At 41.1% G+C, this 27,757-nt stretch overlaps 1 protein-coding gene across 1 annotated transcript; it reads left to right on the top strand.

Annotated features, from left to right (window-relative positions):
• NARS1 (asparaginyl-tRNA synthetase 1) lies at window positions 1–27,149 on the top strand. The gene is made up of 15 exons (XM_050944732.1): window positions 1–127; window positions 6,861–6,943; window positions 7,217–7,282; window positions 7,400–7,492; window positions 8,152–8,241; window positions 12,770–12,848; window positions 13,706–13,776; window positions 14,061–14,147; window positions 16,099–16,320; window positions 16,493–16,692; window positions 17,624–17,759; window positions 20,525–20,638; window positions 23,425–23,556; window positions 24,653–24,784; window positions 25,524–27,149. Exons 1-15 carry the CDS (start codon window positions 85–87, stop codon window positions 25,653–25,655), a joined length of 1,680 nt encoding a protein of 559 aa, XP_050800689.1. The 5' UTR covers window positions 1–84; the 3' UTR covers window positions 25,656–27,149.
• The last annotated feature ends 608 nt before the right edge of the window (window positions 27,150–27,757 follow it).

Below are 27,757 nucleotides of genomic sequence, written 5' to 3'. Positions count from 1 at the left end.
GACTGATGCAATCCCGCTGCCGGGGCGCCGCTTGCTGCAGAACCCGCTGCCGGGCCGGGCGCACGAGGAGTCTCCGCTGCCGCCATGTCTGCGCTGCTCATCCAGGAGGCGGGCGAGCTGGGCCTAGGTGAGTCCCTGCGGCTGAGGTGGCGGGGCGCGGGCGCCGAGCGCGGGCCCTGTGAAGTAGCAGGTGCCGTTCGGGCCCCACATCGCCCCCCGAGCGGGGCAGCGCGGGGAGACCCCGGCCTGGGGTGGCCCCTGGCCCGGCCCAGCGGGAAGGACACGTTGCTCTCGAGGTCGGTGTTACTCACAGTCGCTCTCCGATCCCTCGCGTGGCGGGTGGTACTTGGCCTGCCAAGGCCCCTCGCCGAAAAGGGCAGGTCCCCTCGTGCGTCAGTAAGCGGATAAAACACGGGAAACCGAAAGTAGGAGTCAACGGTCAGTTTTCATCGCAGAGGGAGGTAAGTAGCGAGGGGCCTGTGCGACCTATTCAACATGTCTCCTTTTTGCAGATAAATAATGAACAACTGGTGAGATGGCAAAGTTTGTAGATGCTATAAAATTATTCAGGATAGTTAAATCCGCAGTCAATGGCAAGGAAGTGTTTCTTCACTTAATGCACCGTCCACACGAGGAACTCATTGTCAGGGAATGTTGTGAAGGCCAGAAGTATAAATCAGTTTTTAAAAAAATGAGATAAGTTCATGGAGGATGGTTACATCAATGGCCATTAGCCAGAATGGTCATGGATGTAACCCTGTTCTCTTGGTGTCCTTAAACCTCTGATTGCCAGAAACTAGGCTTGGATGAGGGGATGGATTACTCAAATGCTGATTCGTTCGGTAGCATCTGACACTGCCAACTGTTAGAAGACAGGATAATGGGTTAGACGGGCCATTGGACTGACCTAGTGTGGCAGTTCTTATTAAGTGGCTGAAAGGTCCCATCATAACCTGCTGCTGGGCAAGAGGCACTGCTACTGGCGGTGTGTATGCTAAAGAGGTGGGTGCTGACCAGTGCTGGGTTGGGAGAGCTGCACCCATTTCCTGGTGTGTCTGGCCACAAGCTCTATCAGCATTCTGATGCAGGAAAGAAGCTGTACTAGCCACCATCAGAAAGGCAGTGTGTGATGTGTGGGGATTAAATCCATTTCAGTAGGCTGCATAGACAACCTTTTTCCATGGATGTCATGAGGCAGTTCAGTGCTGTGTTTTTTTAAATCTGATCAATTACTACACCATGGAAGTATGAGTCACTGTTGTATCATTGTAGCTAAAAAGTTTGTCCTCTAAATGTGCTCAGTTAATTTTTTACAACATTTTTAGACACACTGTATCCCAAACGCTTTATTGTAATAAAAACTAAACATTCATCCCTTTTAAAACAAACAAAAAGGGGATTTCAATTTGAGTGATGTGCTGGTTATCTTCTACTAAAGCATCCCTGGAATTTCTCAATGTTATATATGACAGTTTCCTAACTCTAAGCCAACTCGGGCAGATTCTATATTAGACATTGTTCTAATAAATAAAGAGGAACTGATCACAAAACTAAAAGTTAATGGTAGCTTAGGTACAAGTGATCATGGCTTGATCACATTTATAATGTACAAGCAGAATAAAGTCCGGACCAGTAATATATATAGTACACTTGGTGCTTTCATAGGGCCAATTTCAGAAAGCCGAAAGCATTTATGAGCCAAATCAGCTGGGAGGAATAATTTAATTGAAAAATGAGAATGATAATTGGGATTCATTTCAGAACACCTTTGTAGATGCCCTAAAACGCCACAGTTCCATAGCTGAGGAAGAAGGCTGTGTTGATTAAAAAAACAACCTGGTTTAGAGTGGAAGGGAAGGCAGCTGTAAAATAAATAAGATAGATAAAATGGAATAAAGGGGAAGTTAATAGTAATGGCTATAAATCAGCAGTTAGGGATTGTAGAAAATTGATAAGAGAAGCCAAGGGACACAAGGAGAAATTTATGGCAAGAAGGAGTTTTAAAAAATATTTTATTAAGATGATGCTAAAAAAAACATGAACAGTACAGAGTTTAATCATAGAAGTTTATGGTTATCAGGGAATAACATACAGATTATCGAGGATGCAAAGTTTGGTTTAATATCGGGTGGCATAAGGAATACATAATCTGTAATATCCCCGATTGGTAGTAAAAGGTTGATGGGTCAAAGTACAGACATTGAAATATGAGGGTATGAAGTTCATAAAGTGGCTGTGTTCAGGTGTGGAATATAAGTGAACAAAAAGAATCCTGACAATGGTATTGGTCCATTGGTAGCCAGAATTATCAGTAACAACACAGAAATGACAGAAGTGTTAAATAAATATTTGTTTTTTATTTGGACATAAGAATGGCCATACTGGGTCAGACCAAAGGCCATCTAGCCCAGTATTATGTCTTTCAGTAGTGGCCAACGTCAGGTGCCCCAGAGGGAATGAACAGAACAGATAATTATTAAATGATCCATCCCGTTGCCCCTTCTTAGCTTCTAGCAGACAGAGGCTAGGGACACTGTCTCTGCCCATCTGGCTAATAGCCATTGACGGACCTATTCTCCATTAATTTATCTAGTTCTTTTTTGAACCCTCTTATAATCTTGGTCTTCAAAACATCCTCTGGCAAAGAGTTCCACAGGTTGACTGTGCATTGTGTGCAGAAGTATTTCCTTTTGTTTGTTTTAAACCTGCTGCCTATTAATTTCATTTGACCCCTAGTCCTTATATTATGAGAAGAAGTAAATAACTCTTCCTTATTTACTTTCTCCACACCAGTAATGATTTTATAAACCTCTATCATATCCCCCCTTAGTCATCTTTTTTCTGAGCTGAAAAGTCTCAATCTTATTAATCTCTCCTTATATGGAAGCTGTCCCATACCCCTAATTATTTTTCTTGTCCTTTTATGAACCTTTTCCAATTCCAGTGTATCTTTTTTTGAAATGGATCAACCATATCTGCATGCACTATTCAAGATGTGGCCGTACATGGGTTTATATAGAGGCAATATGATATTTTATGTCTTATCTATCCCTTCCCTAATGATTCCCAACATTTTGTTAGCTTTTTTGACTGCTCCTGCACATTGAGTGGATGTTTTCAAAGAACTGTCCACAATGACACCAAGTGATAACAGCTAATTTAGACCCCCATCATTTTATATGTATAGCTGGGATTATGTTTTCCAATGTGCATTACTTTGCATTTATCAACATTGAATTTTATCTGGCATTTTGTTGCCCAGTTACCCAGTTTTGTGAGATCCCTTTGTAACTCTTTGCAGTCTGCTTTGAACTTAACTATCTTGAGAAGTTTTGTATCATCTGCAAATTTTGCCATCTCACTGTTTATCCTCCTTGTCCAAAAGAGTGCTTCGCTTAGGAAGGAGAAATCAAATACAAAACTATAAAATGGGGAAAATAACTGGCTAGGTGAAAGAATCTGGGGTTTACAGTGCATTACAAATCTGAGCCAAAAATGTGATGCAGTTGTGAAACAGATTAATATCATTCTGGGGTTTTGTATGCAAGACTTGGGAGGTAATTATTCTGCTCTGCACTCATGAGGCATTGTCTGGAGAACCGTGTCTAGTTCTAGGTGCCTTACTTCATGTAAAATGTGGCCAAAGAGAGAGTCCAGAGGAGTGCAACAAAATTGATAAAAAGTTTAGAAAACATGACATATGAAGAAAGCTTTAAAAAACTGGGTACGTTTAGTCTTGAGAAAAGAAGACTGAGAGAGGACCTGATAAGTCTGAAAGTAGGACAAGAAGTAATATGCTTAAACTGCAGCAAGGCCATTTAGGTAAAATGTTAGAAAAAGCTTTCTAATGATAAAGGTAATTAAGCTTTGGAATAGGCTTCCAAGGGAGGAACAGGCTGGACAAACATCATCAGGGATGGTCTAGGTTTACTTGGTCCTGCCTGAGTACGGGGTGCTGGACTTCTTGACTTCTCGAGGTTCCTTCCAGCCCTACATTTCTGTGATTCTGTGTCTATATCTAGAGACAGACACAGATGTATACACACACGCTTGAATTTAGGAAGCTAAGAATTGCTGTTGCAGGTGATCCACTGAGGTTGGTATTCTCTCTCTCTGTCTCTCTCTGTGTCTCTCTCTCTCTCTGTCTCTCTCTCTGGCATTAGCCAGAACTGGATGTTTCAGAGGAAAGTGTGAAAGCCCTATAGTGGACAATTCTGCAATTACATGCCCAGGGGAGTGAGGGAGAGATGTCTGACTCCATGTATTGTCTGGCTTATCTCCTGAAGCATGAGGGTCAATATCCCTTGTACATTATCCTAGGTAGTTTAACTAGATATTCTTAACACTGGTATTAATATGCCCTTTTTTATTCTTACTAATCTGTGTCCTAAAGTAATAGTATGTGATAACTAGGTCCACATCTTAACTATGAAATATAGCTACTAAAAAAACCCAACAAAATACCTTTTCTTGTTCCTTACTTCGATTGTGTTGCTTGTTAATTTGCCTGTGTGTAATTTCTCTAACTGTTATTGTTATAAGTGTCTGGCATATCTTCTCTGTGTGGCTCCTTGTTTTATATACCCTTATCTCACCTCTCTGTCTTCTCCCTAAACTAAACAGTCCTAATCTTTTTTTCAGTCTCTTGTTGTACGGAAGCTTTTCCATGCTTCCAATATTTTTCATTGCCCTTTTGTCTGGAATGAACAGAACTGATGATGGTATTCGAGGTGAGGGTGTGCCATCAATTTATAGAATGTCTTAGTGTTACTCCCTATTCCTTTTTGAATGCAACCTGCCATGCACAGTGTTTGGTTAATTGGCCACCACTGCATGTTGGGCAAGTACTTTTACTGAACCATCCTCTGTGATGACCAGGTTTCTCTCTTGAGTGAGTTAATTTGGACCCCATCAGCGTGTAAGAATGTCTAAAACTTTCTTCCAACATGCTTCTCCTTGTGCTTGTCTGCACTGAATTTCATCTGTCATGTTACCTATTTGCCAGCTTTTGTCTTGGACCAGAATAGTGAAAATGGATCAGTCCTTTCTTGTATTCCAGGCAACAAGAAAAAGGGGCCACCTGATACAATTAGTAAGTGGTAAAATTGGAACAAATAAAGGAGATACTTCACATAATGGGCCAGTGGAATTTTGTGGTGCAGGTAGCCACCAAATCAAGGGATTATAGCAAGATATTTTTAAGGGCTGATAATGGTTGTTCGTTGCTTTTGCAATTATAAAGGTAGTCAACAGTTATGCATTAATGCATGTTTCTTGGTTCCTTTCCTTCCTCTTCTTTTCACCCCAAAAGCTCTCCTCTTCCACCAATAATTGTACAATTAGCGATGTGCATTGTGGGTTTGTTTTTGTTGCTTTCCTCTGAAGCATGCAGTCCTGGATATCAGATTCAATGAGCTTCAATGTGGCAAATTCTATATAACTGAGTTATTGTACGTCTTGCTAGTTAGAGAGAAGAGACATGGATGAGTAGAACAAAAGGGGCAACACCAGGGAGGATGATATAGGAGAAAAAACACAGTAAAAGAGGAAGTGGCACAACAGACATTGAGCACAGCTAATGAGGTGAGAATATATCCTAAAGGAATCAACAAAAAGAAAAGTGCATAAAGCTAAAAAAGCATTATGCTCTCAGATAACCTGCATTTCAAAAAGTTATATTAAACCAAATATCCTTATTTTCCTGTTGTGGGGAAAATGTGCACTGAGAAGTTACACCAAAATTTTGCAACAATTGGGAGTTGCAGCATACACACCCATCACCTTGAAAAGCACAAATAACTAGTGTGCAGTCACGATTGGTTGATATCAAAGAAGGTACACATCACTTTGAGGAGAAGAGGAACAGACTTTCAGGATGAACTCTTAGGGCTGCTATTCTTAAACGTGCCAAAAGAAGTGGGTGCCCAGCTTGTGTTGATAATCCGTAGTCACTTATCTCCCTTAGGCACTTTTTACAGTTATACGCAGCGTGTCTAGTAGTTATTTGCCACCTTGTGTTGTCTTAGTTGTCTTAACTAGGTATGTGGTAGTTACTGTGCAAAGACAGCACTATTGAGTTAATAAGAACATAGGAATTGCCATGCTGGATCAGATCTAAGATCTGTCTGGCCTAGTATCCTGTCTCTGACAGTAGTCTGCACCAAAAGCTTCAGAGAAAGGTGTAAGAAACCTCAATAGGTGGATGTGGGATACTAGTCTATGTCTGCAGAGCAGAGTAAGCCTGGAGTTTGAACTCAAGCTTTAACCCCTACTTCCATCTACACACAAATTGCACTAGCCCGTGGCTTAGTCCCAGGACCCCACAGGTGTTGAGTTGATTCAAGCCCTGTTGCTTTGCGGTGTAGATGCAGTTCCAAACATATTCTATGGGCTGACTTTCTTTGTCCTCTGTCAGTGGTTTAGTGGACAGTCAAGTTTTCCTACACTGCATCACAAACAAAGGGCCGTTGCTACCACATTTTGGGAGGGTGCTAGGAAGTCTGAAGATGTGGGTAGTTGGACTCAGGCCTGCCTAATGCAGTGAAGACTCCGGAGCCCCAGGTAGGAACCAGGCTTCACAAGTTCCTAATCTGGGGTCACAAATGCGTGTTGACACTCAAGTTCTAGGATAACAAACCCAGGGTCTAGGAACTTGAGTTCTGTGTAGACATGCCCAAACAGTTAAAGATTCTCTTGAGACCTGAAGCATGAGGCTTAATGTCTCTTCAAAAACATGTCTTTGTTAATTATGATGATACTGAGTATTCTCGATAGCCATATACATATCCAGTCCCTTTTAAAATCTTGCAAAGTTTTGTGCTTGCTTTAAAGTACCTGTATATGCTTGTTCTACATTACAGGAGAGATGTATGTTTCTGAACGTGAGGGCTGCGATTGTACTGGCGATGGAACAGAGAAGAAGCCTTTCAAAACAGCTCTGAAGGTATCTGCAGAAAACACATGAAGTCTATTTCAAGTCATGTTGTTTCCCTTCAGGACAAACAGCCAATTATTTCGGGAAATACTGTAAACTAGTGGTGGGCCACTAGCTTTTTAAGCTGCTGTTGTCTTTAAATGTAAATCTTATATATCTTAACATGTGGTCCTCATTGATGTGTTTTTTAAGCATAGAATGTCCACCATATTATCTCATTGACAGTCTGGCTTCAGTACTCTTATGATGAAACTGACTTTTGCACTTTTTTTTCCATTTAAGGCTTTGATGACAGCAGGAAAAGAACCATTTCCTACTATTTATGTGGACTCGCAAAAAGAAAACGAGGTGATGTAATTTAAATGGATATTTTTAATTAAATGAGGTTTTAAGGTTCCTATTTTTCAAGACACAAATAACTTTTCTCTTCCCATCTTCCCCCCATATCTCACCGGATCCATCTAGAGATGGGATGTTATTTCTAAGTCACAAATGAAGAATGTCAAAAAAACATGGCACAGAGAACAAATGAAGCATGAAGCTAGAGAGAAGAAAGAGGTGGGTTATGAATACAGCCAAGTCAGCTCATTTAGAAATTAAAAATAAAAAAAAATCCATCTTTGTTCCCCTCAAAATGGCATATGCTAATCCTGAGCGTGCTGTTATAGTGGTGGATGAAGGCCATAGCAGGCAAAGTGATCTGTAGAGCACTAGTCAGCATTACAACTTTTAAACCCACTGCTTGTGTGCCCAGATAGTTTAATTTTGCCAGAGAAGGGCAGAAAGATAAATGTAACAGATCCTATTCTATCCTTGGATACATGGTTTGACTCCCATTGACTTCAGTGTATATGTATGCTAGTTGTTTTCACTTCACTAAGACAAGTGTCTTGGTCTGCATCAGGGATGGGATAATTTTCTACAAATTTTGGATGTGGATGTCTCTAAACTCCTCCAACCTTCTCTAAACCAGGTTAAGAGCACTTCTAGGAAGTGTTTCATGTCCTGGGAATTGCACCCATGTATCTTAAGGCAGATTTTTGACATATTGTAGCAGGGCTGAGATTCTATGTAAACATTCATCTTTAGAGATGTACGTAATGGTTTCGTATGGCTGTCTGTGCACAGTGATACTGGTACAAATAACCTGATTGTAGGTATCATTAACACCACTACATGACTAATACATATTTTATGGGAAAATGTCTTAAAATTAGGCAGAAGACAGTTTGCGACGAGAGAAGAACCTGGAAGAAGCTAAGAAAATTACCATCAAGAATGATCCCAGTCTTCCAGAGCCTAAATGTGTGAGTGAAATCTAATGCACTGGATAAGAAGCCCCTGTAACAATCTCTTTCTTATATCAGAGGGGTAGCCGTGTTAGTCTGGATCTGTAAAAGCAGCAAAGAATCCTGTGGCACCTTATAGACTAACAGATGTTTTGGAGCATGAGCTTTCATGGGTGAATACCCACTTCCTCAGATGCATGTAGTGGAAATTTCCAGGGGCAGGTATATATATGCTAGCAAGCAAGCTAGAGATAACGAGGTCAGTTCAATCAGGGAGGATGAGGCCCTGTTCTAGCAGTTGAGGTGTGAAAACCAAGAGAGGAGAAACTGATTCTGTAGTTGGCAAGCCATTCACAGTCTTTGTTCAATCCTGAGCTGATGGTGTCAAATTTGCAGATGAACTGAAGCTCAGCAGTTTCTCTTTGAAGTCTGGTCCTGAAGTTTTTTTGCTGCAGGATGGCCACCTTAAGGTCTGCTATAGTGTGGCCAGGGACGTTGAAGTGCTCTCCTACAGGTTTTTGTATATTGCCATTCCTAACGTCTGATTTGTGTCCATTTATCCTTTTCCGTAGAGACTGTCCAGTTTGGCCGATGTACATAGCAGAGGGGCATTGCTGGCATATGATGGCGTATATTACATTGGTGGATGTGCAGGTGAATGAACCAGTGATGGTGTGGCTGATCTGGTTAGGTCCTGTGATGATGTCGCTGGTGTAGATATGTGGGCAGAGTTGGCATCGAGGTTTGTTGCATGGATTGGCTCCTGAGCTAGAGTTATTATGGTGCGGTGTGCAGTTACTGGTGAGAATATGTTTCAGGTTCTCAGGTTGTCTGTGGGCAAGGACTGGCTTGCCACCCAAGGCCTGTGAAAGTGTGGGATCATTGTCCAGGATGGGTTGTAGATCCTTGATGATGCATTGCAGGGGTTTTAGCTGAGGGCTGTATGTGATGGCCAGTGGAGTCCTGTTGGTTTCTTTCTTGGGTTTGTCTTGCAGTAGGAGGCTTCTGGGTACACGTCTGGCTCTGTTGATCTGTTTCCTTATTTCCTCGTGCGGGTATTGTAGTTTTGAGAATGCTTGGTGGAGATTTTGTAGGTGTTGGTCTCTGTCTGAGGGGTTAGAGCAGATGCGGTTGTACCTCAGTGCTTGGCTGTAGACAATGGATCGTGTGATGTGTCCGGGATGGAAGCTGGAGGCATGAAGGTAGGCATAGTGGTCGGTAGGTTTTCGATATAGGGTGGTGTTAATGTGACCATCACTTATTTGCACCGTGGTGTCAAGAAAGTGGACCTCCCGTGTAGATTGGTCCAGGCTGAGGTTGATGGTGGGGTGGAAACTGTTGAAATCGTGGTGTAATTTTTCCAGAGTCTCCTTCCCATGGGTCCAGATGATGAAGATGTCATCAATGTAGCGTAGGTAGAGAAGGGGCATGAGTGGAGGAGAGCTGAGGAAGCGTTGTTCCAGGTCAGCCATAAAGATATTGGCATATTGTGGGGCCATGTGGGTGCCCATAGCAGTGCCACTGATCTGGAGATATATATTGTCATCAAATTTGAAATAGTTGTGTGTAAGTATAAAGGCACAGAGCTCAGCAGCCAGTTGTGCTGTGGCATCATCAGGGATAGTGTTCCTGACAGCTTGTATTCCATCTGTGTGTGGGATGTTTGTGTAGAGAGCCTCTACATCCATGGTGGCTAGGATGATGTTTTCTGGGAGGTGACCAATGCATTGTAGTTTCCTCAGGAAATCAGTGGTGTCACGGAGATAGCTGGGAGTGCTGGTGGCATAGGGTCTGAGTAGAGAGTCCATATATCCAGACAGTCCTTCAGTGAGAGTGCCAATGCCCGAGATGATGGGGCGTCCAGGATTTCCGGGTTTGTGGATCTTGGGTAGTAGATAGAATAACCCTGGTCGGGGCTCTAGGGGTATGTTGATTTCTTCTGGTGTTAGTGTAGGGAGTGTCCTGAGTAGATGCTGTAGTTTCTTAGTGTATTCCTCAGTGGGATCTGAGGGAAGTGGCCTGTAGAATTTGGTATTGGAGAGTTATCTGGCGGCCTCCTTTTGGTAGTCAGACCTGTTCATGATGACAACGGCACCTCCTTTATCAGCCTCTTTGATGGTAATGTCAGGGTGGTTTCTGAGGCTGTGGATGGCATTGCGTTCTGCACGACTTAAGTTGTGAGGCAAGCGATGTTGTTGTTCCACGATTTCTGCCTGTGCACGCCAGCGGAAGCATTCAATGTATAGGTCCAGACTGTCATTTCGACCCTCAGGAGGAGTCCATGTGGAGTTCTTCTTCTTGTGCTGTTGGTGGGAGGGCACCTGTGTATCAGTGCACTGTTCAGTGTTGTCCTGGAAGTATTCTTTGAGTCGGAGACGGCGAAAGTAGGCTTCCAGATCGCCACAGAACTGTATCATGTTGGTGGGGGTGGCAGGGCAGAAAGAGAATCCCCGAGATAGGACAGACTTTTCTTCTGGGCTGAGTGTGTAGTTGGATAGATTGACGATATTGCTGGGTGGGTTAGGGGTACCACGGTTGTGGCCCCATGTGGCAGGTAGGAGTTTAGACAGCTTACAGTCCTTTTTCCTTTGTAGAGAGGTGAAGTGAGTAATGTAGATCTCCTGTCTTATTCTAGTGAAGTCCGTTTGTATAGAAGTTTGGTTATTAATGAGAGTCTCCAGGTTGGAGAGCTCTTTTTTGATGTTTTCCTGTTTGCTGTATAGGATGCTGATCAGGTGGTTCCTCAGTTTTTTTGATAGAGTATGGCATAATCTCTCACTGTGGTCTGTGTAGTATGTAGATAGCAGTGGATTTTTTACCTTTAGTCCATTTGGTATGGTGTCCATCCGTTTGCATTTGGAAAGGAAGATGATATCTGTCTGTATTTGTGCAAGTTTCTTCATGAGGTTGATGGATTTCCACTCCATACGGCTAAATGCAGTGCCTTGCATGGTGTCAGGTATCAGAGGGGTAGCCGTGTTAGTCTGGATCTGTAAAAGCAGCAAAGAATCCTGTGGCACCTTACAGACGTTTTGGAGCATGAGCTTTCGTGGGTGAATACCCACTTCCTCAGATGCATGTTGTCTCTTTCTTATATTTATAAACAGCATGATTCTGAGGTGTGCTCTGCATCATCACCAGCTGTTGAAGTCTACTATGCTTCTCCTTCCTTGAGATTTTATTCTCTGGTCATTAGCATATCCTCATATGTTTTATCTCCCTCATTCACCTCACAGTTCACTGAGCCTTCTTGACTTTAATTTTGGATTCTCCCAGTTCCCATGCACCAGAAGAAAAGAGCCAACTGTATTTCTGTTTGAAACAGCCTGATGAGTTTCTGTTGGTTTTTTTAATTGCTAAAAATTGTTTAAAATCTGCCCTCAACAGAAGGGCTTTTGCCATGGTGGGGGATGGAGGAAATATTGCTGATTTGAAAAACATACATACTTAATTAATATCCAGTGTATATATATGAGCCCCAGGTTCTACTGAATTATATTCGTGCAGCCACACAGAAGTCAGTGAGGTTTGGCAAGTCTAAATCAGAGAGGAATTGGGAAGCAAAAAATAAACATTCTGCCAGATCACAATCTTGAAGACACTTCTTACAGCATGTATGAAAGAATTTTGATTTGAGATTTTCACTCCAACATAAGCAAAGGGACAGTGTACTCAGTTGCACTGAAGTCAATCTCAGTCTTTCCCTGGCCAATGCACTGTAGTAATTCCAACTTGCAGATGGCTGGGGCTTTAAAATCTATTAACCAATAACTAGATAAGTGTGAAGAGCAACATGAGCCTGCCAGTTGGAGAGTAAGTCTGACCACATCAATGCCTCAACAGTGACTTTGTGATGAGATTCAATCAGTTCCAAAATAAAATGCATCAGAAAGTGCCAGCTACCTACAATTCTAATTCGTTATCCTCTCTCTCATTTGGGCTTCTAACCGAACTCCTGGCTTACTGATTAGTTTTAAAAATTAGTGCAGAAAAAGCTGTTCAGACCTCCATGTGAGGGAGAACTGTGTGTTCAAGATCTCTTGCCCATAATGGTGTGGCAATTTGGTATATATTGACGTATAAGTAATATTTGAGAGGCATGGTTCTCAAGTGAACTTTTACATGTGCTGACTCTTTTGTTGTTTTCAGATCAGATGTAAAACCAAATTCCTGATCACTTGTGGCCATTAAAGTTCCCATGATGCTATCTGGCAAAGTAGGACTGTTAAGTAGAATGTAATAACCCAACATGAAATTTGGTTAGGACATAAGAGGTGCTTAAACACAAGTTTTTCTATTTCTAACTTGATAGGATATTCTTCCCTCGGTGCCCTAAACTGTCATGCAGTATTGATAGGTGCTATTCAGTCCCTGTTGTGTTGTATCCCAGATGTCTGTGCCTTTCAATGGTTAGAAGAAGCTGTTTCTGGGTGCATATCCTATATGCCCATGTCCCACGAAGCTGTGGAAGTGAAAGGCACTATCTAGATGTTGGTTTGTTATGATTTATCTCTGTGGTTCATTGATTTTAATTCGTGCTTTACAGGTGAAGATTCGTGCTCTAGAGGCGCACAGAGGCCAACGAGTGAAGGTTTTTGGCTGGGTCCACAGGTTACGTAGACAAGGTAAATAGTTAGCCCTTAAAAGTAATTGAGTCAATGCAGAGAGGAGGAGCAAGTACTAGTAATCCAAGGGGTAGAGTATAGCAGATCATATTCTGGCTCACCTTGCTCATGCTAGAAAAGCTGGGAGGTGTGTGGAAAATGAACAGCTTCTGTAGCACCTGGTAAAGCTGTCCATCCTGATCCTGGATCCACTGATGCTTCATAGATGTCCTCTCCCAGGTATCCTAGGAGGATTGAATTTGGTGTTATCAGGGTGTGATGCTGGCTGTCCTGGCTTAATAGCAATTTCTATTGCATGCATGCTGTGCAATCTTTCTTCCCAGAAGGAAAAACTTGAACAAGAGGGCTTTCTTTAGTTGTGGATGGGAGGGGCTACATCGTTTCTTGCATAATAGCTGTAACTTAGGCCTATATATTCAGCACCTTTATATAGCACCTGTGTATGGCCAGTCCAAAGGGCCTGGCCCTGAGAACATCCAACACTCCTTGTCAAATTATTGGCGGTAAAATCCTGACCCTGTTGAGATCAATTGGAGTTTTGCCATTAATTTCCGTGGAGCCAGGATTTTGCCCTGGGGGATTTCGATGCCGAACACCTCCCAGGATTAGGCTCTACATATGACTTTATCTTTCTTTATCTTTTGGCGTAAAAAACACAGTTGTGTGGAAAGGATTTTATCATCCAGCAAATGTTTTAATGTGTAGTTCTGGTATTTATTAGTGATCATGAGCAACCTTAAACAGACAAACCCTGAAAACAAACTGCCGTGGCAACATATGCTGAGTGTGGGCCTACTGAACCGAATAAAGTAATAGTTTTGTCTGACAAGTCTGGGTTTTTGTTTTTTGTTAACTAGGAAAAAATTTGATGTTCCTTGTGTTAAGGGATGGCACAGGATTTCTGCAGTGTGTCCTGTCAGATGAACTGGTGAGTTGCTGGGTTTTATTTTGTTCTGCAATGCAAAAAAGAAACTATTAATACCTAGTGCTTTTTTATGCCCCACTTGAAAGCTTGACTTAACTATATTAAGGTTTAATTCATTAAACCTTTATGAAAAGTTTAAGGGGTCTCTTTTTCTCACTCATACCACCGGAGTTTTTCTTGTTCACAGAGTGAGTTAACGATGTGATTATGAACCTTCTTTCTTTGTCTCTGGACCTTAGTATTCTAGCTGTAAATTAAAATAGCTTTGTCTGTCTCTTTTTCTGTAGTGTCAGTGTTACAATGGAGTGATCCTCTCTACGGAGAGCAGTGTGGCGGTGTATGGTATGCTAAACCTTGTTCCTGAAGGCAAGCAGGTGAGGGAGTTAGTTGCAGCTGTGAGTCTGGGGTTTTCCCCCCACCGACCTATCACTCAGTCAGATGGCACAATATGGCCCTTTTTGGGAGGGGCAGGGAAGGTGGAGGGAATGGGGGAAAGAACTCCATAATTGATTTCAATGGGTATTACTGCTCAAAAATTGATGGCATATGGTTGAGAGAGAGAAAAAGAGAGAGCGTGCGTGTGTGCATGGGTTTGTGCTTGTGTCCGTTCTAACTGGGTAATATTTCTAGTTTATCTTTTAGCTGAAGTTGCATTTCCTTAGTATGGAAGAGTATTGTCTTCTAAATATAGACACAGCTTTAATTTTCCTAAAAAGTTAGATGAATATTTTTTTTAAAGAATTGTTTTAGTGGTAATATGGTGATTCTCAACTCTCCTTTCTAGCTGAGATTTGTGCTTGTAGGCTCCCCTCTATGCAGGATTACCTGTGGGAGCATAGAGACCTTAATTTGGCCTTTTTTAAAATTTTTATTTGAGGAGAACACACAACCACATAGCCTGAAAACTGAATTTTAACACTGTTTATGATGTTTAATGATAATTTCAGCATCATTTATAACTGCTGGAAATGTATACAAATACAATAAGGTTGTAGACCAAAAATCAAATAGTGTTTTACTTTGGTGCCTTATAATTGATCATGTAAATTTGAGATTGTTAACATTTACAAAGTCTTTCACATCTGGAGCTAGGGTCAGTTCTACAATAAGTAGCTTCATAAAGGATGCCCATAAAAAGAGTTCAAACTGAAGATAGGGCTGCAGAATTTTCCAAGAATTCATATGCGGAGAGAAACTGGATAAGGATGATCCAAAGCTTCAGGATATCCTTTAAAATATAGTAATGTTTAGTAACTATAACTCCCAAAAAACTAACTAACTAGTAGGACATTTGTTTTCTAATATCTTCTCAGTTACTCTTTGTCTAATTAATTCAATTATAAAATCTCTTCTGCAGAATAAATATAAATCCATATTGTAAAACCAATGCTTGATGTAGTTTCTTGATGTTTGTTTGAATTTTTTCTCACAGAAAAATCCGAGAATGAACAACAAAAGAAGCTATTCTGATAGTGCTCTAAATAGCTACTCAAGAGCCAATTCTGAAGATTAGGCTGTTCAACTAGCCACTGATGTTAGGACAGAGTGGGACAAATTCTGCCTAATTTACACTCCCAGTACCCCCATTGATATTCAGTATACTGGGTTCTGCCCTCTGATTCACTGAGTTCCCATTAACTATGGCACAATCTGCCGTGAGACTTTATGTTGTATATCCTTCCTGGACAATAGTTAAGTATGAGCTTTGTTAGAAAGGTTAATTTATTCAGAAATTTCATCATACAGTGAAAATCCATTTACTTGTACACAAACACTTGTGTATGTTTTACTGAGTCTAGAAAGTTTGAAAAAGAGAGTGTCCATATAGGGCCAAACAAGTCACAATCTACTCTCTTTCACAGAGTTTAGGAGCCATGTTTGAATACAGTTCAGCAAATCTGTTTCCAAAATGCACTTGCCAGCCAGTGTGTGAACAGAGCCTAACAATGTTAGAGTTATGTTTTTAAAAACTTGGGCTACAACATGCTGTCTGTCAGTATCCACACTGGTGGGCAAAACAGAGCTAGAAACCTGTTAGCTGGAACCATATGTTTAAAACAGGTTGTAATCCTCCCTGTCACTCTGAGGAGACTGACTGCATCCATAAGAGAACTTGTCTAAAGAATCCAGCCCCCGTTGTATTGGAGCTTATAGCTGCTAGTATCAAGTTAAAATGATATTATAAGGTCAGAAATAACTTATTTTAAAAGCACAGTAATATCCTTTGTTAGTAATACCTGAGGATATTAAACTCTAACTTCTAACTATTTTTAGGTGACAGTACCAAACTTCTAATGTGTGTGTTGTTTCTTCTAAAACCCATAGGCTCCAGGGGGCCATGAGTTGAGTTGTGACTATTGGGAGCTAATTGGTCTGGCTCCAGCTGGAGGGGCTGATAACCTGATCAATGAGGAATCGGATGTTGATGTGCAGCTTAACAACAGGTATATGATGATCCGAGGCGAGAACATGTCCAAAATCCTCAAAGTGCGCTCCATGGTCATACAGTGCTTCAGGGATCACTTTTTTGACAATGGATATTATGAAGTAAGTATAGCTTGCTTTCCTTCTTCAGAGCCTCAGTGACATTTCTAGATATACTGTATAGACTTTGATATTGAAGTGGATTACACAAAAATTACTTGTCAATTGGGAGACCACTTTCTGACTGGTTTTATAGACGCAATTCTTATCTTAATAATGAGGTTTTGTTCAACAGATCACTCCACCAACACTAGTCCAAACGCAGGTTGAAGGAGGCTCCACGCTATTCAAACTGGATTATTTTGGCGAAGAGGCATACTTGACACAGTCATCCCAGCTGTACCTGGAGACCTGCATCCCTGCATTAGGAGACACGTTTTGTATCGCCCAGTCATACAGAGCTGAGCAGTCCAGGACACGCAGACACCTGGCAGAGTATGGGAATCATTTTAGTATAAGTATGCATGTGTTTAGAGGGCAAGGGAGCAGCAGTCAGTCAGGAACAAAGGACTCTACAAAAAGGAAGGTGGAGCATTATGCTAATATGCAAGGGGCTGACCTAAGCTACTTGGGAAATATCCTGTTCCCAAGGTCAGTGGGTGGGAGGCAAAGCATTAGAGGAGACTTTGACTACAGGGAACACTGTTGGCATGTAAATACCTTGCGATGCCAGCTACAAAAGTGCCATGCGAATGCCTGTTCTCACTTTCTGGTGATATAAATAAGAAGCAGGTAGCGTAATTTTGTTTCTTTGCGATTGGCTGAGCAAGAAGTAGGACTGAGTGGATTTGTAGGCTCTAAAGTTTTACATTGTTTTGTTTTTGAGAGCAATTACATAACAAAAAACCCCTACATTTGTAAGTGCACTTTCACAATAGAGAGATTACAGTACTTTGTATGAGGTGAACTGAAAAATGCTATTTCTTTTACCCTTTTTAGAGTGCAAATATTTGTAATAAAAATAAATATAAACTGAGCACTGTACAGTTTTTGTATTCGGCATTGAAATTGAAATCAATATATTTGAAAATGTAGAAAAACACCCAAAATATTTAATAAATTTCAATTGGTATTCTATTGCTTATCAGTGCGATTTAAAAAAAAAAATGAATCGCGATTAAAAAAAGTAATCATGATTAAAACTTGATTTGAGTTAATCGTGTGAGTTAACTGCAATTAATCGACAGCTCTAGTGATAGGCTAAGTGTAGGGAGAGAGGGGGCAAAATGGCAATTGGGGTGAAATCCTCCCCTCTCATAGGGAGATTGTCTTCATTACTCAAGTCCAATTGCTTGTACATGGCTGATGAAAGGAGGGGAAGTGTCTCCATTCTGATGACTAATGGTGATGTGACCTTGTTCTTCAGATATACTCACATTGAAGCTGAATGTCCTTTCATGACCTTTGAAGACTTGTTGACCCGTCTGGAGAATTTAGTGTGTGATGTAGTGGATAGAGTCTTGAAATCATCTGTATCAACCTTCCTATATGACCTAAACCCGGTATGTGGTGGTGTGGCAAGCAGTCCCGAATATTCATCTCTGTTTGGTGAGAAATACGACTTAATGACCCTCAGAACCTCAGCCTAGCTTCCTTTTGGCAGCATATTCTCACGGGGGATGAACAGAGCACAGCAGTGAGCTATGATCATTTGTAAGACACTAAATGATGTCAAAAGGAGTCCAGCCTCTGCAAGGCTGATACCTACGTCATGCACGGATTGGGTTGGTGGTTTATATCTTAAAGTCTCAGGACAAGCTGTTGCTGTTTGAATTCCAGAAGTGCTTAGGAGCCCTATTCATGGATCATGTAGCCTTTTATTTTGCTTAGAGTGAATTTGATGATGTATTACACCACCATGCATTCAGCTTTGGTTGCTACAGTTTCAAACTCACCAGAGTGAAATTGCATCTGGTGCTTTTCTCAAATTTGGAGACTCTATGAACACACAAAGCTGAAGGATAATGACCACAGACACGATCACAAGTACAAAGTCTTATCTGTACTGCGAGTTTTATTAAGCAATAAGTTAGAATTACTCATGCATAAAGAAATCTGATAAAAACCTATGCAGTAATTATAACTAGTCACACTCACATCCTCAAAGATATTCTAGGGTCGAATGGACCTCTTAATAGATGATCATCGCTAGAGGGATGGTTCTTGCTGGGGCTTCCTGTGGGCCCATCCCTTGGGACTTCCCACTTTTACCCAACAATGGAACCCTCTTTTGTAGAGTAATTCTTACCACACCTTACACACATGCATGAAGGTGTCAAACTCTCTCTCTTCCTTATCTGTACTTCCACACCCCATAAATATGTCCTGTTTTTCATAAGTTGTTTTTAGTTCCTTTTATTCTCATTAGCATCTATGCATGCCATGTACTCTGTGGTCAAGACAGTCATTGAAAGATGTTCCAGTCAAGTGTTTTGCAGTCTTGGACAATACATTGTGGTCTATTGCAATCCATTTTTTCGTAATACCACCTATTGGCATATCGTATGAAGTGACCTTGCTGGCACAGGGTTATTCCTATGTCACCCCTCATGTCAAGTCTTCTTAAGGCTATGGCCTAGTATGGCTAAGCTAAAATCTTATAGGTCTCCGCCTGTAGACCCTACGTTCTAGCCATGCTTTTCTTATATACCTAATACACTCTCATCGCTCCTAAATATTTATCAGTCCTATACTTCTGTAATCCTACAATTTAAATCTATTTAGCATAAATTGATTATATATGAAATGGCATATAAAGTGACCATAACATTCCATCATACAGTGACAAATGGATGATATCACGAACCAATTAGATCATGTTAACATGAACCACTGTGATAGGTACTGTACAAACAGAACAAAAAGCTTGTCTCTGCCCCAGTCTAGGTATTTGACAAGAGACAAAAGTGAGAGACAGACAGGGAGCCTGAGGAAACGGACAATATTAGCCAGTTACTTGTGTGGTTTCTAAGCTGAGACACAGTGCTCAATAAAGCTGGTTCCTCCTCCTCATCCTGTCTGCAATGACCCACCTTACTTCACTGTCTCCTTAATTTCCCCCCAAAGCCAGCCAACAGCCTCCTACAGCTAGCCAGTCTCCTCTCAGTCACTAGCCAACTCCTTCATGTTGCATAGACACTAGAGCATCTCAGGTTTCCTTGGCTTGTTCTGATAAGCACTGCCTTCCTCCTACTTGTTTAGTCTCTGCTCAGGACCTGGAAACGGAGTAGGTGAGATCTTTCCTTAAAGAGATGGATATAGCGAGTCTGAACTTGCTGCAAGTACCCAGTCCCGGGTCCCAGCAGATGGAAACTTTCTCTTGGCATAGTGTCCTGTAGTGCTATCTGCAGTACGCCCTGGAACTGGTGCTGATGAACCAATGCATCCATGTACAGAGGGGCTCAATGGCCTGAGTGGTATTGTATCCCGGTTCCTGCAGAGAGCATTCTGTGGGTTCAGAACGCTGCATGTGGACAGGGATAGATGCTTTGTGTGCACACAGTCATTCAGCACCCCAGACGTGACCAGGTATTTACCTAAGGCTCCCATAGAGGCAACTGCATTGCATTAGTGCACACACCATGCAGGTAAGGTCCAAGAGCTGTAGTGGGAGCCTCATTGGCACAGCTCTTCTGGCTGGGAGGTGTAAGGGAGACCGTGGAGGCGTGAATCAATTATTTAAAAAAAATACACAATTTGAAACAATCCACAACACCAAAAGTAAGTTAGAAAAAGCAATTCCTCTATGGTTTGTTGTTACAAACAATTAACAGAGAAATCATAAATTTGCTATATATTAGCCCAGAATTGGTTTGTTGCCCCTCTCATTCAGACAATTTAAAGCATGGTTCTATTATCAAAGGATTCTTTGTCAAATTTGCCCCGTCCGTAAGTTCTTCCTAAGCATCACAGACTCTTCCTGGGATCTGAAAGCCAAGCTGTATTCATTCTGGCTACAGCATCTTTTCTAGTTTGTTTCAGGGGAAGAATCTTTATAACTAATTTTTTAAAGCATGAGCTAGAAAAGCATCTGGCATGCTCTTTCTAAGCCCTACTGGCTGTGCACTGCTAAGAGAAAAGCTTGTGTTCACCAAAGTGAACAGAGAGGACTCTGAAAACAGACAGAATAGATCTCCTGAGTAGGAATGTGCTTTTTTTAAATTTTTTTTAGCCTGGCTACTTTCATAACTTTTAACTGCACTGCTAAAAGGAAATGACCTTTCAAACAACACTAATGTTTTCATGTGTGTCTAATCTTACATTGCAGAACTTCCAGCCCCCCAAACGACCTTTCAAACGAATGAACTATACAGATGCCATTACATGGCTAAGGGAACACGGTGTAAAGAAGGAAGATGGCACCTACTATGAATTCGGAGAAGTAAGACCCTTTTGCTCTCTATTTTTTTGATATCTTAAAAGAGGTTGGAGCTCAATTCTGGAAGTGTACCATACTTTGGTTTCTTTCCTAATTTTGTGACTGGATCATAATGCAATAAATGCAAACAGTGGTTTTATAAAGTACCTACTTGACTATTTTTGGGGTATGGCCTGGTCTTCTAGCTGTCTAAAGGGTAATGTTGATCAGTGGCGCCAGGATTTCTTTAAATCAATGTCTTTGTCCTCCTGAATACTGGGTTTCAGAATCTATTCTCTAGTTTGCAGACATGTGGAGGGAATATGGCTTTGAAGATGCTCTGAGCCTGAGGATCCATAGAGAAATCCACATGAGTCTTGGGTGGAAGAGGAAACCTAATGCAGAGACACATCCCCTCTGCATGGCATTCCCTCGTGTGTTGTGCTAACATTTTCCTCCCATTGCTGTGTACTACACTCGAGGTAGCACAGGATAAGTGGAAGGAACTGATGTCACTGGGTTTGGAAGGGAGCCTCCCTTGTGGGCAAACAATTAAAATAAAAATGGCAAAAACACATAGTTTAAGATCAAAATTTGAATTAAAACTTTTGGTCAAAAATGTTTCAGAAAATTGAGAAATTTGAATAAAATGGTTTGGTCAAAAAATTGTATGTAGGGTATACTGAGAAAAAAACTTAAAATGTAGGTTAAAAAAATTGGATAAATTATATTTTGCCTTTTTAAAAAAAAAAGTGGCCAAAGTTGTATTATTTCAGTCAAAAACCCAAGAAATTTGGATCAGGAACATTTTAAAATTTTATTATTTTGGCCCAAAAAGCTTTTGATCGAAAAGTAGAGAAATTTGAGTCAAAACTTTCGATGAAAAAGTCCAACGTCCTTCTTCTCTTTCTCTTTTAACCTCCAAACTGTACAGTGCCTGTCCTTTTAGTTGTGGGGTTTTTTTCCTCCCCTCTGCCCAGTTCCTCCCTGGATTTAGGGCCCTTTTTAGCCTTTTGTCTCCTTTACTGTGCACAGAAAATTGCACTTTTGTGACCTTGATATAGTCCAAATCCTCACAGGGGCTGTGCCTCTGCAGCTCCTGGTGCAATCAATGAAAGCCTAAGGTGCTCCGTCCCTTTTCAGCACCTAGCCCTGAGTTTCTAGTGTCTGGTTTATCTTTTAAGTTTTGCCACACAATGTGGCATTCTTTATTCATCGCAAATAAGACTGAAGCTGCCTTTAGTTTGAATTGTCATGTTTTTGGTGCTGTCAATGCCTGCCTTAACCCAGGACTGAGAGAGAGATCATGTTCTATTTTAGATTTCTAATATTTCTATATGTATTTAAATCACAGGCAACAGTGAAAGTGAACATTGGCCAACTGAAATGGTTGTTACATTTGTCATTAATTGAAGACTCATTGCTTGTATCTGTTAGAATTAGACTTAGGCCTGGTCTACGCTACAGAGTTAGGTGAACATAAGGTAGCTTACGCTGACCTAATTATGTCAGTCTGCGCTACGGTTTTGCTCCCACTAATGTAAGAGCCCTACTACACCAACGTAGCAACTCTGCCTCCATGAGAGACGTAGGGCTTATGTCAGTTAATTAGGGTGATGCAGTGCTGAAATTGACAAGAAAGGCTGTTAGGCTTCCTGCTGTGAACCCTGTGCCTGGCACACAGCTTGGGCTGTCACCTCAGGACAACTAGGGGGCTCCTGGCCCCCAGCCAGGCTACCCCTCTTAAGCTGGTGGAAGCACTGCTGGTGAGGATATGCACCGCTGAAGGAGGGCATTGTGGACATGAAATACTGCAGCTGTAAGTCAACCTAACATAGGTGGACTTAAGTTTGTAGTGTAGATGTGCTCTTAGTTTCTTTGCATCCTGCACCACCTATTGCAATCGAAGGGAGCCATTTAGAGAATGGTCATAAAAGGTGGAATTCCAGCCTGGATGAGTTGAAGCTGTGCTTTGATTTTGATGGAGTTGAGACCCCATGCTGGTGATGTTACATTTTTGTATAAAATAGATGAAATACTACAAAAAAGGGATATTTCATTGTAGTTGCATTTTATGTTAGATCATGTGAAACATATGTTACCATAGATTTGACTGTATGATACTTAATGATTATTAAATAAAGTTACTTATAGCATAGGCAGAAAATATCAGCAATCTAATAAAGATATTAAACTGTGCCTGGTTTTTTATTAATAGTAAAACTGCTGAATTGGTTTTTAAGAAAACCAAAAACTTCTGGAGTGTGTATTGCTAGGTGTCCTTCAACATTCCATAGTAACTTCAAAGTTAGGAGGGTTTTGATGCAATGGTACATATAATTGGTCTTTAACTGGTCATTCAAGATATTCATATATGCAATATATAGATTAAAGGAAGTGCTTAAACAGTTCTCAGCAGTGAGATCTGATGCCCATGGAATGTATAGCATACCTGAGTTTTTAGGGCCAGATAAAACTAGCTTCTGTGTAACAGTAACTGATCATCTGAAAGAACTCCACTCTCTTCTCAGCTTCCAGTCTGTGACTGGCTTAGTTTTTTCTAGTGTCTTAGTTATTCCTAGCTGTTACCCTCTGATATGTAGTGAATATTCTGATGCAAAATAATTTTTTCCTGATATAACTTCTCGGAGTTTGATTAAAATTGCTTCTCCCCACTCCTGCCAAAAGCCTTCCTCAAATTTCTGTTATACTGTATGTTCTTTTTGCCTGACCTATAGGAGAAAAGCCTAGTGCTGAACTCAAGCAGTGTGTCTGGCCATAAATGTTGTTAAAATCTTGTTTAACCTTAGGATATCCCAGAAGCTCCTGAGAGACTGATGACAGACACCATTAATGAACCAATCTTGCTGTGTCGATTTCCTGCAGAGATAAAGTCATTCTACATGCAGCGTTGTCCTGAGGATTCCCGGCTTACTGAATCTGTCAGTTTGTGTCTCAGAATATTGGTGGTTTCTTTCTGAGAGGGGGATGGGTGCTTGTGTGTGTGAATGCACAGGAAAATATAAGTGACTGAATGGGAGAGTCAAGTGGGATAGCTTTCACTGAAATTATATTTGTACATGGCCTGTTTGCTTTAAAAAAAGAAATATTGAAGTAACTGTATACCTGCCTTGAAAAAAATAAATGTCAGCACTTTACTAGGGCTTTCGTTTAGTCTGATCACACACAAATGCTATATAAAGATAATATTCAGTCTAATAGTGAGAGAAAAAGAACAGTCTTACCGTTAAAGCACAGGACCAGAAGTCAGGAGAGCTGGGTGCTATTCTTAGCTGTGCTACATTTTATGTGTATGAGGAAAGATTAAAAAGACAGGGACTGCTCAGCTTGGAAAAGAGAAAACTAAGCGGGGATATGATAGAGGTCTACAAAATCATGAATGGTGTGGAGAAAGTGAATAGAGGAGTGTTATTTATCCCTTCACGTAACACGGGAACTAGGGGTCACCTGATGAAAATAATAGGCAGCAAGTTTAAAATAAAGAAAAGGAGGTGCTGCTTTACCCAATACACAGTCATCCACTGGAACGTGTTGCAATGAGATGATGTGGAGGCCAGAAGTATAACTGGGTTAAGAAAAGAATCAGCCATTGTTGGACCTATCCTCCATGAAGCTATTTGCCAAGATGGTCAGTGATGCAACCCCATGTTTTGGGTGTCCCTAAACCTCCAACTGTCAGAAGCTGGGACAGGATGACAGGGGATGGTCACTCAAAATTGCCATGTTTTGTTCATTCCCTCTGAAGCATCTGAGACATGATAGTGCGCTAGGTGGACAGTTAATCTGACCCAGTAGGGCCATTCTTATGTTCTTGGATAAGTCAATCAGCCTCTCTGCTCAAATTCCCCTCCTGTAACATGGGGCTAATGGGACATGCCATCCTCCGTGGAGTGTGCCTTAGAAGTGCTACCGGGCTAACCTTTTCAGCCTATGATTGGTTTTGGGTTGGCTTTTTTTTTTCCTGTTGCAAGTAGTTTATATGTAACAGTTTATGACCTCCTGTCTTGTCTGTTTTAGGTTGATGTATTGATGCCCAACGTTGGTGAGATTGTTGGAGGCTCAATGCGTATCTGGGACAGTGATGAGCTATTAGAGGGTTATAAGCGGGAAGGTATTGACTCCACACCTTACTACTGGTATACGGATCAGGTACGTGAATAGACTTTACTCCCTGTATGTCAAATACAAAGAGTGTGGCTTTTTCAGATCATGCTAAAATGATAGTAAAAACTAATCTGGGCAGTTCATTTGAGAGAGATCGGGACTTCTCTATCTTTTGGCAACTTGACCCACTGCATCTTGCAATTGGTTGCTACCTGTGGCAAGGTAGTTTTTAGGCTATTGAAATTGCGTTTGCTTGCTGCAGTGCATACAGCTTCTATTAGAGCTCCCTGCTTGGAGGCTCCAGTGCAGCCTGGAAATGGCTGGGCATGTGAGTGCAGTTCCCTCGGAAACTCTTCTGCCCCTACTCTGCCTGTTTGAAAGGCAGTAGTTCCTCTTGGCAGCTTCCAAGTATAAAATATTTTTGCTGTCAGTGGACAAAAGAGTAACTTAGTCTGTTGGAAAATTAACAGTCCATCAGCAGTGGTTGCAGGGGGAGGGGAATGGGGTGGAGAAGGACAAAAGGGGGAAAGAAAGGAGTGTAGTGTAAAGTTGTCTTTCACCTTCCTCTTTCCTTCCTGCTCCCTCTTTCCTGATTATTTATTATCCAGAAAAGAGAGGAGTGGGAATCAGACAGACACACACTCACTCAGTGGGGTGAGCCCATTTTAGTTTCCCCATTTATCATTCAGGATATGAGCCCCTGAGTGTGATATTTATCCCAGTGTAGATGAGTAACAGGCTGATGAGTTTTAAAAATATTTCATCTTTGCATTTTGTTCCATAGCGTAAATATGGCACATGCCCTCATGGTGGGTACGGCTTGGGCTTAGAACGCTTCTTAACGTGGATTCTGAACAGGCATCACATCCGTGACGTATGTCTGTACCCACGCTTCATTCAACGCTGCAAACCTTAACCACTTCCTCAGGAGAAATTTAACAGAAAATCAAAGCAACTTCTAAAATCCTACATGTTGGCGGGGGGAGAAACAGTGCACTATGTCATCCGACAGTCCGTCTAAAGGCAAGAGCTATTGCTCCTTGTTGCTTGAGCCATAAAGTAGTACAGTTTTACTAAAACAACTATCTAATATAGCAGCTGAAAAAGTGAAATTTTGCTTATTTGGAAGGTAAAATCGCTTTAAAAAAATCGACAGAAAAATTGCTCTTTTGTCATTTTAAAACACCATCTGGTTGGGGCATTGCAGCTTTTAGCTCATAGCAAAGTTTTCATATTAGATTGACATGTGAAACATGCAGTGTGTACGATACTTAACATGCAACATTTATTTCTCCTGTGACTTTAACATTCAATCTATATGTATCTTAAAACATTGGGGCACTAGATTTTCTTTTAAAAGTAATTTGGTTTATGTTCTATCTGTGATTTGGGGGTTGTTCTGATTAAATTAAATGATCTGCCTTTTAAAGTTACAATTACTCTTTTGTATTAATATGAGAGTGTGCCGCAGAAGTTAGTAAAGATGGAATCATCTAAACTGTTAAAAATACAATGTTAGAACATTTGGGCCAAATCCTTCACTTACCCAAGCAAAACTCTCACTGCAGTCAGTAGGAGTGTAGAATTGAGCACATCCTCCTAATACAAAAAGATCTGCTTTCTTTTGTGAGAGTTCATTAATTTGGAAATGATGGCTTCAGTTTTGCAAGGTACAGAGCACCCTCCGCTGCTTTTGATGTCTGCCAGAGATCAGAAATCTACACCTTGCAGAACTGGGCCCTTTAACAGGACCAGCCATTGTACAGCCTACATGCTGAAATAGAGCGAGGTGGATATGTTCTTAGAATGTTGTGTCTAGCTTCTCCTGTACACCTGCATGTTTGAGTTCCCTTCATCAGTTGGTCACTGTTGCTTGACACATAGGAAGGAAACTGAATTTTAAAGACACTGATGCAATTTGGTAACTTTGAAACTGAAATAGTTTAATTTCAGCATTATATGATTATTTGGATTCGTGTCCTCTTTAACAGTATTTTAATCTAAGGAGCAATATTTTCATAGGTCACTAATGTCTTGTCTCCCAGATGGCTCTATACTGACTAAAGTTTGGGTAATGGGTTCAGTGTACTGTTTCTGCTTCTCCTCTGTGGGTTCCCTCAATGATTGTAATGAACTGTTACTTAATTATTAAGTGTTTTGAGCTGTCAGAATGCATTTTAGTCATAAATTAGATAAATCTTACTGGAACAAATAGTAGGTGGGTTATTTGAGACCTACTTGGATACTTGCCTTGGGACCTAGTCTGGACTTTTCATCTACACTGTATATGTAAACTGTTAAATGTCACGTTTCTGTAGCAAAACTTCGTTTTTTCTTTTAGAATTTTGCATGTTGCACACACACATCAGTCCAATCTGCCAGTCAATAAATTTAGCATAACATACAAAAATGTGTTCAGTGTAATAATTTTTGGACTGTCCCCTTTTTGTATTTTTCCATTTGTTTTCCACTGGTATGTTACTTCCTTAACATACTCCACCCTGTCAAAGGACATGTCTACATGGAAGATTCAGGAAAGTTTAACTGATTTAACTAAAGGTGTGAACTTAAAGCACATTAATTAAATAAAGTACATTAAACTTCCTGCTCTCACTCAGAAGTAAAATGGCATTATTGCTTTAGTTTAATCTTCTTTGGGTATGGTTACATGGGGATAAAAAATCTGCAGCTGGCCCAGGTCAGCTGCCTCAGGCTTACGGCCCACAGGCTCTGGGGCTGAAAAATGACTGTATATGTTTGAGCTTGGGTTGGAGTCTGAGCTTTGGGATTCTTAACCCTCACAGGGTCCCAGAGCTTGGGTTCCTGTCAAAAACTGAGCCCCGCAAGTCTGAGTGAGCTCACCTGGGACAGCTGCAGCTGTGCTGCAGGGCCTTTATGCCCATGCAGATGGACCCTCTGAGGGCACTTAAGGCTAAAATGAACTAAGGTTACTTCCGAATGAGTGTGTCCATACAGGCATTTAGAGTGCTTTCACTACCATACTTCAAATTCATACCT

This window comes from Gopherus flavomarginatus, chromosome 3, assembly GCF_025201925.1.
Source record: "Gopherus flavomarginatus isolate rGopFla2 chromosome 3, rGopFla2.mat.asm, whole genome shotgun sequence".
Taxonomy (NCBI): domain Eukaryota; kingdom Metazoa; phylum Chordata; order Testudines; family Testudinidae; genus Gopherus; species Gopherus flavomarginatus.
Note: the sequence above shows the minus strand (reverse complement) of the source record. Positions and strands in the feature narration are given on the sequence as shown.